General features: G+C 35.9%; 1 protein-coding gene across 4 annotated transcripts in view; it reads right to left on the bottom strand.

The window, feature by feature from the left end:
* The window catches only part of GRIK2 (glutamate ionotropic receptor kainate type subunit 2), a 598,702-nt gene that overhangs the window by 81,315 nt on the left and 502,361 nt on the right, over window positions 1-15,026 (bottom strand). For 3 of the 4 annotated variants that reach the window (XM_024551764.4, XM_053914034.2, XM_024551766.4), the window contains exon 13: window positions 13,227-13,444. In XM_024551764.4, the coding sequence (XP_024407532.1) occupies window positions 13,227-13,444 (218 nt within the window). Of the gene's footprint in view, window positions 1-13,226; window positions 13,445-15,026 lie in introns of those variants that run through there. The other variant, XM_045188638.3, reaches the window with a different exon arrangement.

Raw genomic sequence — 15,026 nt, 5'->3', positions numbered from 1 at the left:
TTATCAGAAAAGGTGTCTGATAGAAAATGAACAAAACATCAACATGAACAAGTGGAAACTTTAGTAATAGCTTTAATTATTAATCTAAACTGACTAATCAGATACATTGGTGTTCAACCATAAAGCTTAAATTTCATTTCATTCAATTAAGTGTGTAGAAAAATTAAAACAATAAATAAATTATCCATGAATTACCCAATAAATAAATTAAATGCATGATAAAACAAAATAAATCAAAATAAAGTTCCTATTTATTCTAAATAGCTGTAGGGCTTTTTCTAACTAGTAACTTGCAAGCAAATTAGCAGAAGCAGTTTGGCTTGCCTGACTCTGGTTCGGAAGCCTAATTTTATTGTTTCCCATCACCCAGGTTAGAGCACACCACCACCATTTGAGGAGCGTTTTGTTTCAGCTTAGATCTATGGGGGGACGGATATTGAGGTAACCTCAAGTGACACAAAGGAACCTGTCAGTTAGAATTATGAAACACTTTGTCCCTGTAGCTATTAATATAGCTACATTTTCCCCACGACATGGAAAGGAGTGACAATAGTTCACTAAATAATATAGGGTAGTACAATAAGCTCAGGCAAGAAACCTACATGAGCCCAGATCTCCAACTGTTGCTCAGAACCTACCAATATCTACCTATAGAGTAAGGTGTTGGGTGGGCCATAATGTTCATTTGGTTTTTTCAATGACATTGTTGTACTGGCACTTAGTGTCTTTAACTTCATTCGAAACAATTTTGTATGATTGTATTGTGACACCTGTCATATCAACATACATTTTTTAAAAAATCAATTGTGTACCCATTTTAATATTGAAGAGGGAAGAAAATAAATGACTTTTTTGGCTTATTCTGAAAGGTTAAAAACACAACTGAAACACACAAAAAGACCTGTGCAGTGTATGGAGAAGGGCCTGTGACTGATTGAACATGTCAGAAGTGGTTTGTGAAGTTTGTGCTGGAGATGTCTCACTGCATGATGCTCCACGGTTGGGCAGACCAGTTGACGTTGACAGCAATCAAACAGAGACATTAATTGAGAACAAGTATGTTATACAGGAGACAGCCAACATACTCAAAATATCCAAATCAATAAAGTTATTGGTGAAAATGAAAAATGTGTCTTTTATTTTACAGAAAAAACATACAGGCATTTTGGCCAACCCAATACTTCATCTCTTTTGAATCTGCTTCCCATTAGGTAAACCCCTAAATCATGTGTCCAGTCCTTCAACTCTAATGTGGCCCCTTGCAGGTCTCTTCTCTAATTTTTCCTCCTATTCCCCATGGTAAAAGAACCTGCAATAAATGCTTATAAAGGAAAGGTAAATATACTGCTTCCCCAAGTCCCACAGAACATATGACTTCTCAAAGTTTGCTCAGAGCGACAAAGAGAAGTCAGGATGTACCCATGATACTTCTCTGAGGAATGAGAACGCTCTAACCTTCCCCCTGCTGCACGGCAATTCTCATGCTTGCCTACTGGGGGCCTCCAGGAATGGGGTCAGAAGTAAAGCTGTAATTAGATTTTCACTCTCTGCCAATCTCTGTTGAAAGGGCTTTAAAGACAATTCAGGTAAATAATTCAAAAGAAGTAAAAGTGTGGTCAGCAGATTATTTCATGCTTCTGTCTGATATTTTGTGGATTCTGTGTTTCAGAAGAGAAAAATGCCCACCCAAATGTGAAAAGAGTGAAGTTGATACAATAAATTATCAGCTATTAACACCAATAATGAAGGCATTGTTCAAAATTCAAATTAACTGTTCCTACACAGTAGAATCACCAGAGGAGGTAATAAAAAATTCAGATGATCAGGAACCTTCGTCAAGAATCTACGTGGCCCAGAGAGGGGCTTGGGCCTCAGTGTTCTCTAAAAGCCCCCCACATGATTCTGAGTTCTAAGGTGCAGACAGGTTGAGACTGCTGGCTTAAACAAATAGATATTTTAAAGATGTTTAAAACTTACCAAGTGATACCCCAAACAGGACCAAATAATGACTATCCCTTGAAAAAGAAAAGTGATGTGAAAATTAAGATTATCTCCTTATTTATCAGAATCATGTGATTGCCTGTCAGAGACAAGACTGTATGTCCCCGAACGTACATGCTCTTCAGTCCCCAGGTTGCAGCACAGCCACGTCTCTTGAGACTTTGGTAGAAAAAGGACTGGCCACATAAGTTCAAGGAGTGCTTTAACGGGGGATCCTGATGATAGTCAGTATCACTAACTCGCCGGGCTGTGGTCTAGAGTGTATGATACATACATAGGTAGGTGCAACCTACTAGCAAGCCAAAAATTTCAGCTACAAAATGTGAACGATAACATACCTATGCTCATGTTATTTCATTTTTAAATTGGCTTTCAGAAACAAAGACAATATATACTCCATATGAAACCCAAAGCTGAAATCTGAGACATTTCCTAAATTATTGAGGAGAAATGGAAGCTGTCATTACTAAGTATAGAGTAATTCCAAGTTTTAAAAAAATGACCTGAAAGTAAAGCTTTGTAACACTCAAATAAACAGGACAACTCATATGTGACCCAGTATTAAATAAATAATCCCTGTACTACTGAAGTACCATTATGAATTTTAATTATTATATTGTGAAAGAACCCCTTCTAGACAGTGGCTAAAAATGAGTATAATATGTATAATAGTAAATATGGTACACAATGAAGGGCACACAGGGTTTCTGTCCATGGGCAAACACATAGTTATTGCGCCTCTTTTTTGATGACCATACTCAACTAGAAATTTGTTATATAAAATATAAAAGGCATCCAAAGAATTAGTTCTGGAGATCTAATGCACAGCATTGTAATTACAGTCAATAATACTATATTATAAAATTCAAAGTTGCTAAGAGACTAAGTCTTAATTGTCCTCACCACACACACACACACACACACACACACACAAAACAATCACATGCGATAGAAGTGTTAGCTAATACTCTGGTGGTGATCATATGGCAATATACAAATATACCAAATCACAGGTTATACACCTTAAACTTACACAACATTATATGTCATTTATCTCTCAATAAAAATAAAATAAATTCAAAAGTAATTTTAGATGATTTTCTCATCTTCAAAAACAACTTTAAGTCAGATTTTTACATATTCGAAATGAGACTTTCAAAATGTTTTACCACTAACACGGCAAGAGAGACATACTCATTTTAGAAAGTACAGTGTCAGAAGCACACTATAGATGTCACTTTGAGAATTTGCTTTTCTAATGTGCAACCCTCTTCATAGTAAATATATTACCTCCACATTACCACCACTGTTCCACAAAAACAAAAATTATGTTTTGTAGAAATTAAGAAAAATATGGGAAATATCTAGTAAATAGTGTATGTTTCTAAATTTATTAAGTACTTGCAGTAAACTGCCAACTTTTTACATTCTATCCATCACCTCAAAAATTACTTATGTTCTTTTGGCATTTAAAAAGCAAAAATCACTCAAGCTTTCAAAAATCATTACAGGCATGCCACACAAGCCATTCAGGCTTAAAAACCTACACTGTCACCACAGTGTAATTTAATTTCAGAAGACCATTGAACCTACAAGCACAGAATAAGTAGCAGACTATAAAGTACGTGTTATAGCTGCATGTGCCCTGATGGCTTCAGGCAAATGTTTTAGAAATTTAATATGAGCAAACATTTGAGGTCATGTGGGTGAGTCCAAGTGGCTAATGCAATTAGTCCTTCTGAGCAGTGATGGTTATGCCATGATATCTTTGGCTATTACTTTTATTGATACTATGAGTGTCGTGATTATAGCTTTCATAATTAATGTCACTTAACCTCTCCATTGTTAAGTTTCTTCATCTGTTAAATGAGCATAATGATAATTGCTCTCTACCTTCCTTAGAGGTTATTGTGAAGATTAATGAGTTGGCATTTAGTATGTATTTTGAGTTCTCCTAAAGAGGGAGATTATGTACACAGTAAAAGAAAAGAAAGCAAACCCTCTTCTGTTGCTAGGTACCAAAAAATAAAACTTTCCCCTCAGATGGGTTAATCCACTTGTTTGCATTCACAACACTACAATCCAGACTTACAAATAAATTGACTCTATATTTTGAAGAAACATTTATAGCTCTCTACAGAATAGAAAAATTTTGAAAGTAATTACATTTTCTACCTAAACCCCTCTGTCTCAGGTGTTCCATCAGTTAATGCAATCATGTTTATCATTCCAATGGATAAATGAATAAAATTTGGTAAAAGAAGTGAGTTTGCTGCCATAAAGAAAATAAATATGTAACACTGATTTAGGGTCACATAGCAGATGACAATGAAGTCAATTGGAATCTGTGAATATATGGACAAATAACATTTTTAAAATTTGCCTTCTAATAACTTGGAAGATGAATACACACAAATAATCTTTTAGGTTTGACCAAAATATTCAGATAAAATGACAAAATATTTAATGTATTAGCCAGTTACTTTTAGCTATATAAAGCAGTAAAAAGAAGGAGCATATTAACCATGAGAAGAACAACAAAGGAAGAGGAGGAGAAGTTAATTAAAAGACCTGGACCGCTCGCAATCATTATTTACAGGTGGCACAGAGTTAGGAGTTGCATGGTTGGGTAATGAAAGTGTTTCTCATCTTCAGTGTTCTAAGCAACTTCCCAAACCTGTTCCAATATGGAGTCAGACCTTAATTAAAAGATCAAATTAATCATGTTGCCTTGAGATGCTTTGTTATGACCTCTAAAAATGTTAGGGCCATTCCTTGTAGATTTTCTCCTCTGGATAAAGACCTTCTAGCCCAAAATAGCAATGATTAAATCAATAGAGAGGCACCTCTTGAAAAGAACGGTGGGTGTGGGTTTTACATTATAAATGGACTCAGATATATTTGAAGGCCATAAAGGTTTAGCAGCAACGGTATTGACAAAAGCACTGACCCTGGTGTAAAAGAAACAAAGTCTGTTGAAAACACAAAAATGTCTCTGTGCCAACAAATTTCTTGAAGTAGAACAACTGACCTGTAAATAAATAAAGGTTTATATTACATGCTACTAACAGGTTTTAGTACTTTTAAAGCACCATTATGTGGCAATTGATAACTAATATAGCCCAAGCCATATGCAGAATCTGTGTTAGGAACTAGAGATCCAAATGTGAATGATAGCAATTCACTCCTTGCCCTCTGCTGTCCAGTGTCGTATGAACACAGAGAAACCAGGTAAATGCAGTTCCATAAGTGTTAAATTGTGTACCGTTACGAATACCACACTGATCTCATCACACGCACATTGCAGCATCTCACATTATCAGAATAAGGGTGAGTACACTAGAATAAAGCATTTTGAGAAGTAACACCACATTCACATAACTTTTGTTACAGTATATTGTTATAACATTTCTTTAGTCCTATTAGTTATTGTTGTTAAACAATTACTTTGCCAAATTTCTAAATTAAATTGTCATAGGTATGTATGCATAGGTAAAAACATAGTATATATAGGGTTTGGTACTATCCTAGGTTTTGGGCACCCACTGGGGGTCTTAAAACATCCCCCCCATGGATAAGGGAGCACTGTATACTACTTCAAAATTCAGAGTCTAGAAAAGAGACTCTAAAAATTGCTCCACAATTTTTTATTTCACTTATGAAAAATTCCCTTTCCATGACAGCAATAAGAATGAAGTAGTTTAAATTCGATAAACATGATGTGATCTCTTTTAATGTATTTTAAAATCATCTGATTATAGGTCATAGAAACATAATTTACTTGACTGTTTAAAATAATTCTAATATTTTAAGTATTACTTGTATACTTAAGTATTACATGTATTCTACTAACATATATTAAGCTTTTACTAGGTGTTTAGCATATCATGCCGAGCTTTTATTTAACATACACAAAAACATTGGGAGAATGGTCCTGCTAGTCATTACTATTTAGGAATGAGGAGTCAGAGGTTCATAAAAGTGTTTTACCTAAATACAGTTAATAAGTGGTGGATGGAGCCTGTAATTAAATTCAGGTTTCTCTGATTTTATAGTTTTGTTTTATATATTTTATTGATTATGCTATTACAGTTGTCCCATTTCCCCCCCTTCACTCCACTCCATCCTGCCAACCCCCTCCCTCCCACATTCCCCCCCAATAGTTCATGTCCATGAGTCATACATATAAATTCTTTGGCTTCTACATTTCCTATACTATTCTTACCCTCGCCCTGTCTATTTTCTACCTACCATTCATGTTACTTATTCTCTGTACCTTTCCCCCCCCCTCCCCCTCCCACTCCCCTGTTGATAACCCTTCATGTGATATCCATTTCTGTGGTTCTGTTCCTGTTCTAGTTGTTTGCTTAGTTTGCTTTTGTTTTTGTTTTAGGCGTGGTTTTTATAATTGTGAGTTTGCTGTCATTTTACTGTTCATATTTTTTATCTTCTTTTTCTTAGATAAATCCCTTTAACATTTCATGTAATAAAGGCTTGATGATGATGAACTCCTTTAACTTGACCTTATTTGAGAAGCACTTTACCTTCCCTTCCATTCTAAATGATAGCTTTGCTGGATAGAGCAATCTTGGATGTAGGTCCTTGCCTTTTATGACTTGGCATATTTCTTTCCAGCCCCTTCTTGCCTGTAAGGTCTCTTTTGAGAAATCAGCTGACAGTCTTATGGGAACTCCTTTGTAGGTAACTGTCCTTTTCTCTTGCTGCTTCTAAGATTCTCTCCTTCTCTTTAATCTTGGGGAATGTAATTATGATGTGCCTTGGTGTGTTCCTCCTTGGATCCAGCTTCTTTGGGACTTTCTGAGCTTCCTGGACTTTCTGGAAGTCTATTTCCTTTGCCAGATTAGGGAAGTTCTCCTTCATTATTTGTTCCAATAGGTTTTCAATTTTTTGCTCTTCCTCTTCTCTTTCTGGTACCCCTATAATTCGGATGTTGGAATCTTTAAAGATGCCCTGGAGGTTCCTAAGCCTCTCTTCATTTTTTCTGAATTCTTGTTTCTTCATTCTTTTCTGGTTGGATGTTTCTTTCTTCCTTCTGGTCCACACTGTTGATTTGAGTCCCAGTTTCCTTCACATCACTATTGGTTCCCTGTACATTTTCCTTTGTTTCTCTTAGCATAGCCTTCATTTCTTCATCTAATTTGTGACCAAATTCAACTAATAGGGTGAACTTCCTGATTACCAGTGTTTTGAACTGTGCATCTGATAGGTTGTCTATCTCTTCATTGCTTAGTTGTATTTTTTCTAGAGCTTTAATCTGTTCTTTCCTTTGGGCCTTTTTTTTTTTTTTGTCTTGGCACACCTGTTACTTAAAGGGGCAGAGGCTTAGGTGTTCACCAGGGCTGGGTAACACTGGTTGCTGCGCTGTGATGTTGTATGGGGGGAGGAGTCTGAGAGGGAGCAATGGAGCTTGCTCCACTCTCTGCCGGTTTTCAGTCACTCCCTGTGCTTCCCACAAGCAAAGTGGGCCCTTCTTGTGCTGATTCCCGAGTTGGTGGGCTTGTGCACGCTCTAGGACCCTGTGGGTCTTTCCAACGAACTCTCCTGTGAGGCTGGGAGTTTCTCCTGCTGCCTCAACCCCCACAGGTGTTTTCAATCAGAGGTTTGAGGCTTTATTTCCCTGAGCTGGAGCCCTGGGTTGCACGGTCTATCACCTGGTCCACCAGCTGCTGCCTCACTGGCCAGCTGCAACTTCGCCCACCCCGCTCCACAATCCGCCACCTTGCTGGGTCTGCCAGCCACCACCTTGCCATGAGTCCTCTCCACCAGACTGCCCATCTCCACCCCTCCTACCGGTCTGGATGAATGTTTTTTCTTTATCTCCTTGATTGTCGGACTTCCATACAGTTCAATTTTCTGTCAGTTCTGGTTGTTTTTTTGTTGTTAATTGTTGTAGTCCTTCTTTTGGTTGTGTGAGGAGGCACAGTGTGTCTACCTACATGTCCATAGGTAGATGGAGATCTACCTATACCTCCATCTACAGGTCCATGGTTTTGTTTTTTAATTCCTAGCAACTATTCTAAATTGTAGATTGTGTTTTCAGAAGTATTGAGTGATTTACATTAGATATTTGATATCAGTTAAATGTCCTTTCAATGGGTGGTAGAATTTTTTTTAACAACCACAAGAAAAGACCATGTATCTCTTCTATTACAGTATTTTTGGAAGACCATATTTATTCATGGAAAAAAGCCAGGCATTTTAGTTAGGCCAAGCCCAGGAGAGAATGTGTAGAACTCAGAAAACCTGAGATATGGGTCCATAGAAACAAGTGACTCAGCTTCATTTTGTTCATTAAGCTTCAGCTTCATTAAGACTCACTTTGAAAATATAGGGATTCTCAAAAGAGACCAAAACATTTACAGTCTCTAAATGAGTTACGTTTGAGCATGTAATCTATATGTATCCATTGTCCTGATTTTTATACTTCAGGGTAAAAATAATGTGTTTGTTTGCATGACAACATTTTGTATAGTGTTCAGCTCTGGGGTGAGATTTTAATTATATTCTACCCAGTTCCCAAATTCTTCGAACGTTGTGATTCCTCCTTACTTGTTTTTCTTCCTTTTCCTCTTTTTTTCATGTTAAGACATTTTCAACTGTATTAGATAGTGCCAGATCGTTTTCCAAAGTGGTGGCCCCAGTTTACACTCTCATTAGCATTATATCAAAGTTGCAACTATTTCCCACCCTTGCTAGCACATTGTATAGAAAGACCATTTCATTTGTGCTACTCTGTTTGCTGGGTAATGATAATCTCACTTCAATTTTAATTTTCAATTCCTCCTTACTTATGAGGTTAAGCATGTTTTCATAAGTTTATAGTTTATTTGCATTCCCTCATTCTATGAAATGCATAGTGAAATCTTTTCTAAAATTTTTACTTATTTATTTTGATCTTGTCTCAAGGACATTTTTTTCATTGTTTTTAGAAAGAGAGGCAGGTAGAAAGGGGGAAAGAGAGAGAGAGAGAGAGAGAGAGAGAGAGAGAGAGAGAGAGAGAGAGAAACATCAACTAGTTGCTTCCCTGATCGACCTGGGATCAAACCTGCAACCTAGGTGTGTGCCTGACTGAGGATAAACCTATAACCCTTCGGTCCACCGGACAAAGCTCCAACCACATGAGTCACACCAGCCAGGGTCATAGTGAAATCTTTTGTCCAAATTTCTATTGTGTTGTTGTAGGGTAAATGGAGGCAGTCTGGCTTCCTCACCAGGGTATCTGGGTAACTAAGGGAAGCAGTGTTCCCCCAACTCTGAATGGGCTTAATAAGTAGTCTTCTCATAGCTTTGAGACTGGGTCCAATAAACTGTTCCCATAACATGAAATGGGCACACATGTGCAAAATTATGCTATTTTATATAATTTTCTGGCTTGAAGGTGGCTTTGTTTGCCTCTAGTACTTAAGCAGGTAGGGACTCCATGCTGGGTGCCATGACATGTGCCACGCAAGGGGACAGATGACACTCAGTGCGCCATGCAGAGACATGAAGGGGGATGTGCAGCTTACAGTGTGTGTGGATCGCCCGCCCTTGAATAAAGGCATGCCAAGCATCCCCACGGGCCTGTGAATATTCTTCCCTCTGCCCGAATACCATGAACCTGTCCAGCCTTGAATGGTTGCAACACAGTTGTCTATATTTTTGATTTTATTAAAAAGATTTCTTTATATATTTTATTAGGAATACTTGTCATTTGAAGGGCATGTCTTGCAAACACCATCTCTCAAGTATAAGGCTTGTCTTTTTATTCTCTGTATTATAGTTTTTTAATTTTATTTATTTATTTTATTATATTTACTGGGTGGCATTGGTTACTAAGATTATATAGGTTTCAAATGTGTTTTTCAATAAAATCCTTGGGCTCTCAGCTAATTTATTGTCTAAATATTGTTTTAAGAACAGATTGGTGATGCCATACAGTTTTCTATTGTTTAAATGGAATAACACTGAAGAAACATCATCTGCTACATTTTGAGCTACTTTGCCAGTCATGGCTTTACATCTATCCCTGGGAGGAATGTGTGTGGATGTAGGAGGAAAGAAGAGGAACTCTTCTTGAAGAAAATATGCACGTAATCTCAATGAATACACTCTACAGTGTTCTTTGGGGAAGGAAGTACTTAATGTTGTGGAATGGTTATATAACCCTGTCTCTGTTTGTGCAGTTGGAAGGACTTAACCCTTTAAGGACAAGTATCTTAAGGCAGCTATTCTTGCTTGTAGTAATAAAACTATACATATTTAAAATAATTTTGTAGAAGTGAGCATTCCAGAACAATTAACTAACAGCAGGGTGTCATTAAATTAGAAAAAAATAGAATGAAAATTCCTTGGAAATGAATGCCTTGAGGTGGTTTCCTAGAGCATCTGTAAGCATTGCTGTTAATCAAGAAATAAAAGAATGATATAAAATGTAAACAAACCATACACAATAGTCTCTGGTTCAAGTGTAGAGCTTCAAAATGAGCATGCAATTCCTTCAATTCCAAATCTCTAGGACTTCTTTAAAATTTCATACCTATTAGTTACAGTATAAGTATATATTTTAACAAGCCAAAATATGAGGTTGAAATGAGTAACATTTAGGACTACAGTAAAATAACTAAAGGAAAATCAGCATTTAATGTATCCTTTTAAATTCTAATTTCAACAGTAGGAAGTCAGCATGTGATAAAATTATCAACATAAAATAATCATGAATTTAGTGATTATCACCATGTTGTTCCTATTATGACTCGGGTACAGTCTAGAAAGCTTCAATTCTACAGAGAGAAAGTCTTGCACTGATGGAAACATAAAGTTGTTTCATGTCCGTTTTCTCTGGGTGCTAGGAGTGCCACCGTATGTGAGAAAGAACAACAAGAGACGGAAGAGTAAGAAGAAAAACCAGTCGTGAAGAAAAGTGAACTTGTGCAAAAATGACACTGCTGAGAGCAATGAAACAAAAACAAAGCAAAACAGAACAAAACAGAACGCTGGGAAGACTCAGAAGACAAAAAAGAAAATAAGCTTTAAAGATGAGAAAAAAGGAGAATTTTTTTTATTTTCTAGAAAAATCTTATAGTGTATAAAGCTTTAACACAAGATATTTGAGTCCTCTGGAAAACAAAAATAAAATTAAAATTCTGAAACATTTGTGAAGTAGAAGTAATCACTTTGGTATATCACTTGTGTTACTTTACAAACAACTTAAAAAGACCCTTGTGTACTGTAATAATTTAAATGCATATTTACTCTCTACAATCTTATTTACTCACAATGCTTATGTAGTATTTTCAACAGTTGATTTTTTAAAAATATTATGAGAAAAGCAATCTCTATTAATTCTAAATATTAAATTGAAAAAATTAATTACAATTAATATAGTCAAATACCACCATACTGATCATATAATGCTTTACCCATATTTAGTTGTTTAATAAATTTGATTAAATACTAATCATTTTCTAATTAAATATAGAATATACATCCAAACATTAACCTAGCCATATGAACCTTGAAAATAATTAAATTTTAAGAATTATATCTATTTGACTAAATCAAATTTTATCTTATTCTTTGGATATTTGGTGTCTTTTAATGCTTTAAACAAATAGCTAATATAGTTTTGTAAGAACTTTTACCAAGAAAATTATATAATTAGGCAAACTGCTGTTCTCAATCACATAAAACCTAGATCTGTGTTTGTTGAATTAGCCTTCCATGTGTGTCCATCTGAACTATAACTGCCTTAAAAGTGAGAACTAGATATTGCTTGCTGTAGAATAACCAACATCTAGTGCAGCTTCTGGCACTCAATAGGCACTTGATGAATGTTTGATGAAATTACTTATTTTACAGCTTGAGTCAATTATTTTTTAAAAACCCACTTCTGCATATTTTATTTGAACTTCCAATTGCATTTGGAACACTGAAGGAACACACCAATGTTTAAGTTGCCTAACTTACAAAGCATTTAAAAATACTTGGTAAAATATAAAAGTAATTACAAAGCAATACTTACTCCCTAGAGTTAAGTTTGGTCTATTCTGATCCAATGAGATCAGTTGATGTAAGGAGAACAATAATAAAGAGGAAAGCAAGGGATTGTATACACCTAGATATTGACCTTCCATTTAATGTTCCACCTGGCCCTGACTGTTGTGGCTCTGTTGGGTGTCCTCCAGCAAGAGAGAAGGGGCGCTAGTTCAATTCTGGGTTGGGGCACATGCCTGGGTTCCAGGGGCTATCCCCGGTTGGGGTGTCTGCAAGAGGCAACAGATCAATGTTTCTCTCACACACTGATGTTGCTCTCCCTCTCTTTCTTCCTCCCTTTCCCTCTTTCTAAAAATAAATAAATAAAATCTCTTAAAATAAAAAAAAAATCAATGTTCCACATGTCTGTCCCTCTGGAAACCATTGCAAGTTCAATGGTGTAGCCCATCTTCAGGGTTTGTGCCATCCAGAATATTAAATAGACGAATGTACAGATAATAGGAAGTGTTCCTGCTTTTCTGTTTCAGCCACTATTTTCCTTCTTTTTCCATAGGCTTCTGAATGAGTACACCTTGCCTCATCTTAACAAAGAAATGTATGTATGGAAATATTTTTACATTAAATCATTCTCTTTTCTGGAATAACAGAGCCTGATTACCAGTTTTCCTTTTTTTATTATAGTATTTTTTCCATTAACATTTAGTCCCCTCACAGCCCCTCACCCCAGCAATCACCATACTGCTGTCCATGTCCATGAATCCTTTTTCCTTTTTGCTCTATCCCTCTTTCCACTAACCCCTCCATTCTTGTCATCCTGCTCTCTCTATGTATGAGTCTCTCTATTTTGCTTGTTAGCTCAGTTTGTTCATTAGAGTGAAATCATATGATTTGTTATTGTTTTTCAATACATATATTACATTATTTGTTTTACATTCAAAGATAAAATCTTTGGTGGGAAAAATATTACTTTTGGCTATATTTTCTTCCAACCAAAAATAACATACTTGCAAAGCAAAATCTCCTTGCCATTTGCAATACTGCAATGTTTTGCTTCGATGGCCATATATTGTGTTGTATTCCTCTTCACCCCTAAGGGATACGCTATTGATTGCTCCGCATGAGTAACAAGCGTTGCTTGCTATGCTCTTACATTCATTACTAGAGAAAGAGTTGTTTGTTTGCACTCTATCATTTTAATACATCAATTTCATATAACCAGCAGGACTTACCTTGAAAAAGGTCATGGTTGCGCCATCCTCCACCGCGCCATACTCTATCTTGGTTTGTTTAGCTAAATCATCCGCAGAGTCAATAGGGGATTCCATCCGCTCCACTGTCAGAAAGGCGGCTAAGTTAGCAGTATACGAAGAAATGATGATAAGTGTGAAAAACCACCAAATGCCTCCCACTATCCTGGTGGAGAGCGCTTTGGGCATGAGCTCAGAACCTAACAGAGATTTGGGGGAAAAGGTGAAACGAATACAGAGAATTTGATCAGCAGTCAGGTACTTTTGGTCACAGTGGCAGAATGGAATCACTGTGTAATAAAAGCTTCAATCATTGATTTACATATTGCTTTAGTAACTAGCAACAACCATTGGGAGTGCAGTTAGTAGGCAGTCTCTTAGGACACTTGTGTTTAATTAAGTATAGTGACAGGAGACTTACGTCCTTCCTGAGACAGTGTAAAGTAACAAATACTGAGTGAATAACCTTTATTAAAATAGCAGTAGAAGAAGAAAAAATCTCTCTAGTATATAAACCATTGTACAGTGTTTCATATTCTTGTTAGTCATGTAAGTTTAGGAGAAATAATTTAATATATGTTCAGATCCATTTCTTTACAAGCTTCATATAAAGTCTCAATTTTCATGGTCGTGAAGCTCCAAAATTTTGTTTATCTTGACATTTTAAGAAGCAATGTATAGAAATAATTTCAATACTTACATTTCTTGAGATGGGGATGTTAGTCCTGTTTTTAATTTAAAATAAGGGAGTAAATTGTTTCCTATGTGTAAACAAATGTCTCCCATCACTATAGTTACCTCAATGCAGGAAATCAGAATAAGTAGTTAAATTGTTACAAATTTATGCATATATAAATATTTCATAAATATATTACAATACATGGCTGGAGTTGTCTGCTCATGGTATTAATAAGAAAGTAGAATCTAAATTATATTTTACTTTGATTATTATTAATTTGAATTAATTTATGTTATGAAATAAAATTCTACCAATTTTAAAATTAAGCCTTATAATTTTACATTATTTACATTATACACATTATTTAGTCTTAATGTTAAAATGAATACATGTCAGCACATATTATTTTTATAAGAAACCTGTATTAACTATATGGATATACATGTAATATATTACTATCGCTTTTAATCATTTTGAATCTATAATCAAGAAAACAATGGCTATAAAATAACTTAATTCTTAATAGAGTTTGAGTAAGATGGAATGAAGCAAAGATGGACCCCGTTTGTTGATCTGTTTCACAGTCATATATTTAACACAGTCACTGGTGCAGAGGTAACATAGCTTTTGATGGAGTGAAAACTACAACAGATTGTTTATGTTAACATTGCAAAGAAGTGGTGTCATGTCTGGAATATATCAAAACAGCCCATCTTACACTGCAGGCCATCTTACTCTTGCAATTTCAAAGCAAATGAACGAAATATTAAAAAGCAGACAGACTTGGACATGACAGCCAACTCCAGTTCCAGACTCTGCCTAGCACTCGGTAAGGAAAAAAACAAAAAAGTACCTGATGTACGTAGTCGCTCCTAGGCCCTGTCAGACACACACTGGACACTGAAACACTAAAATCCTCCCAAGATGATCAGCAGCATTGGCTGCCCATTCTATTTTTTTTTTTTAAAACAACACCACCAATAAAGTCAAACAAGACTGAGAAAGAAAAGGACAGTGGAGACATTCGACAAAAATGGCCCAATTACCACAAGTTCATATCTTACCCAATGACTTAAAGCGAGTACTTCCTAGGCTTGTGAATC

This window comes from Desmodus rotundus, chromosome 11 (assembly GCF_022682495.2).
Source record: "Desmodus rotundus isolate HL8 chromosome 11, HLdesRot8A.1, whole genome shotgun sequence".
Taxonomy (NCBI): Eukaryota; Metazoa; Chordata; class Mammalia; order Chiroptera; family Phyllostomidae; genus Desmodus; species Desmodus rotundus.
Note: the sequence above shows the minus strand (reverse complement) of the source record. Positions and strands in the feature narration are given on the sequence as shown.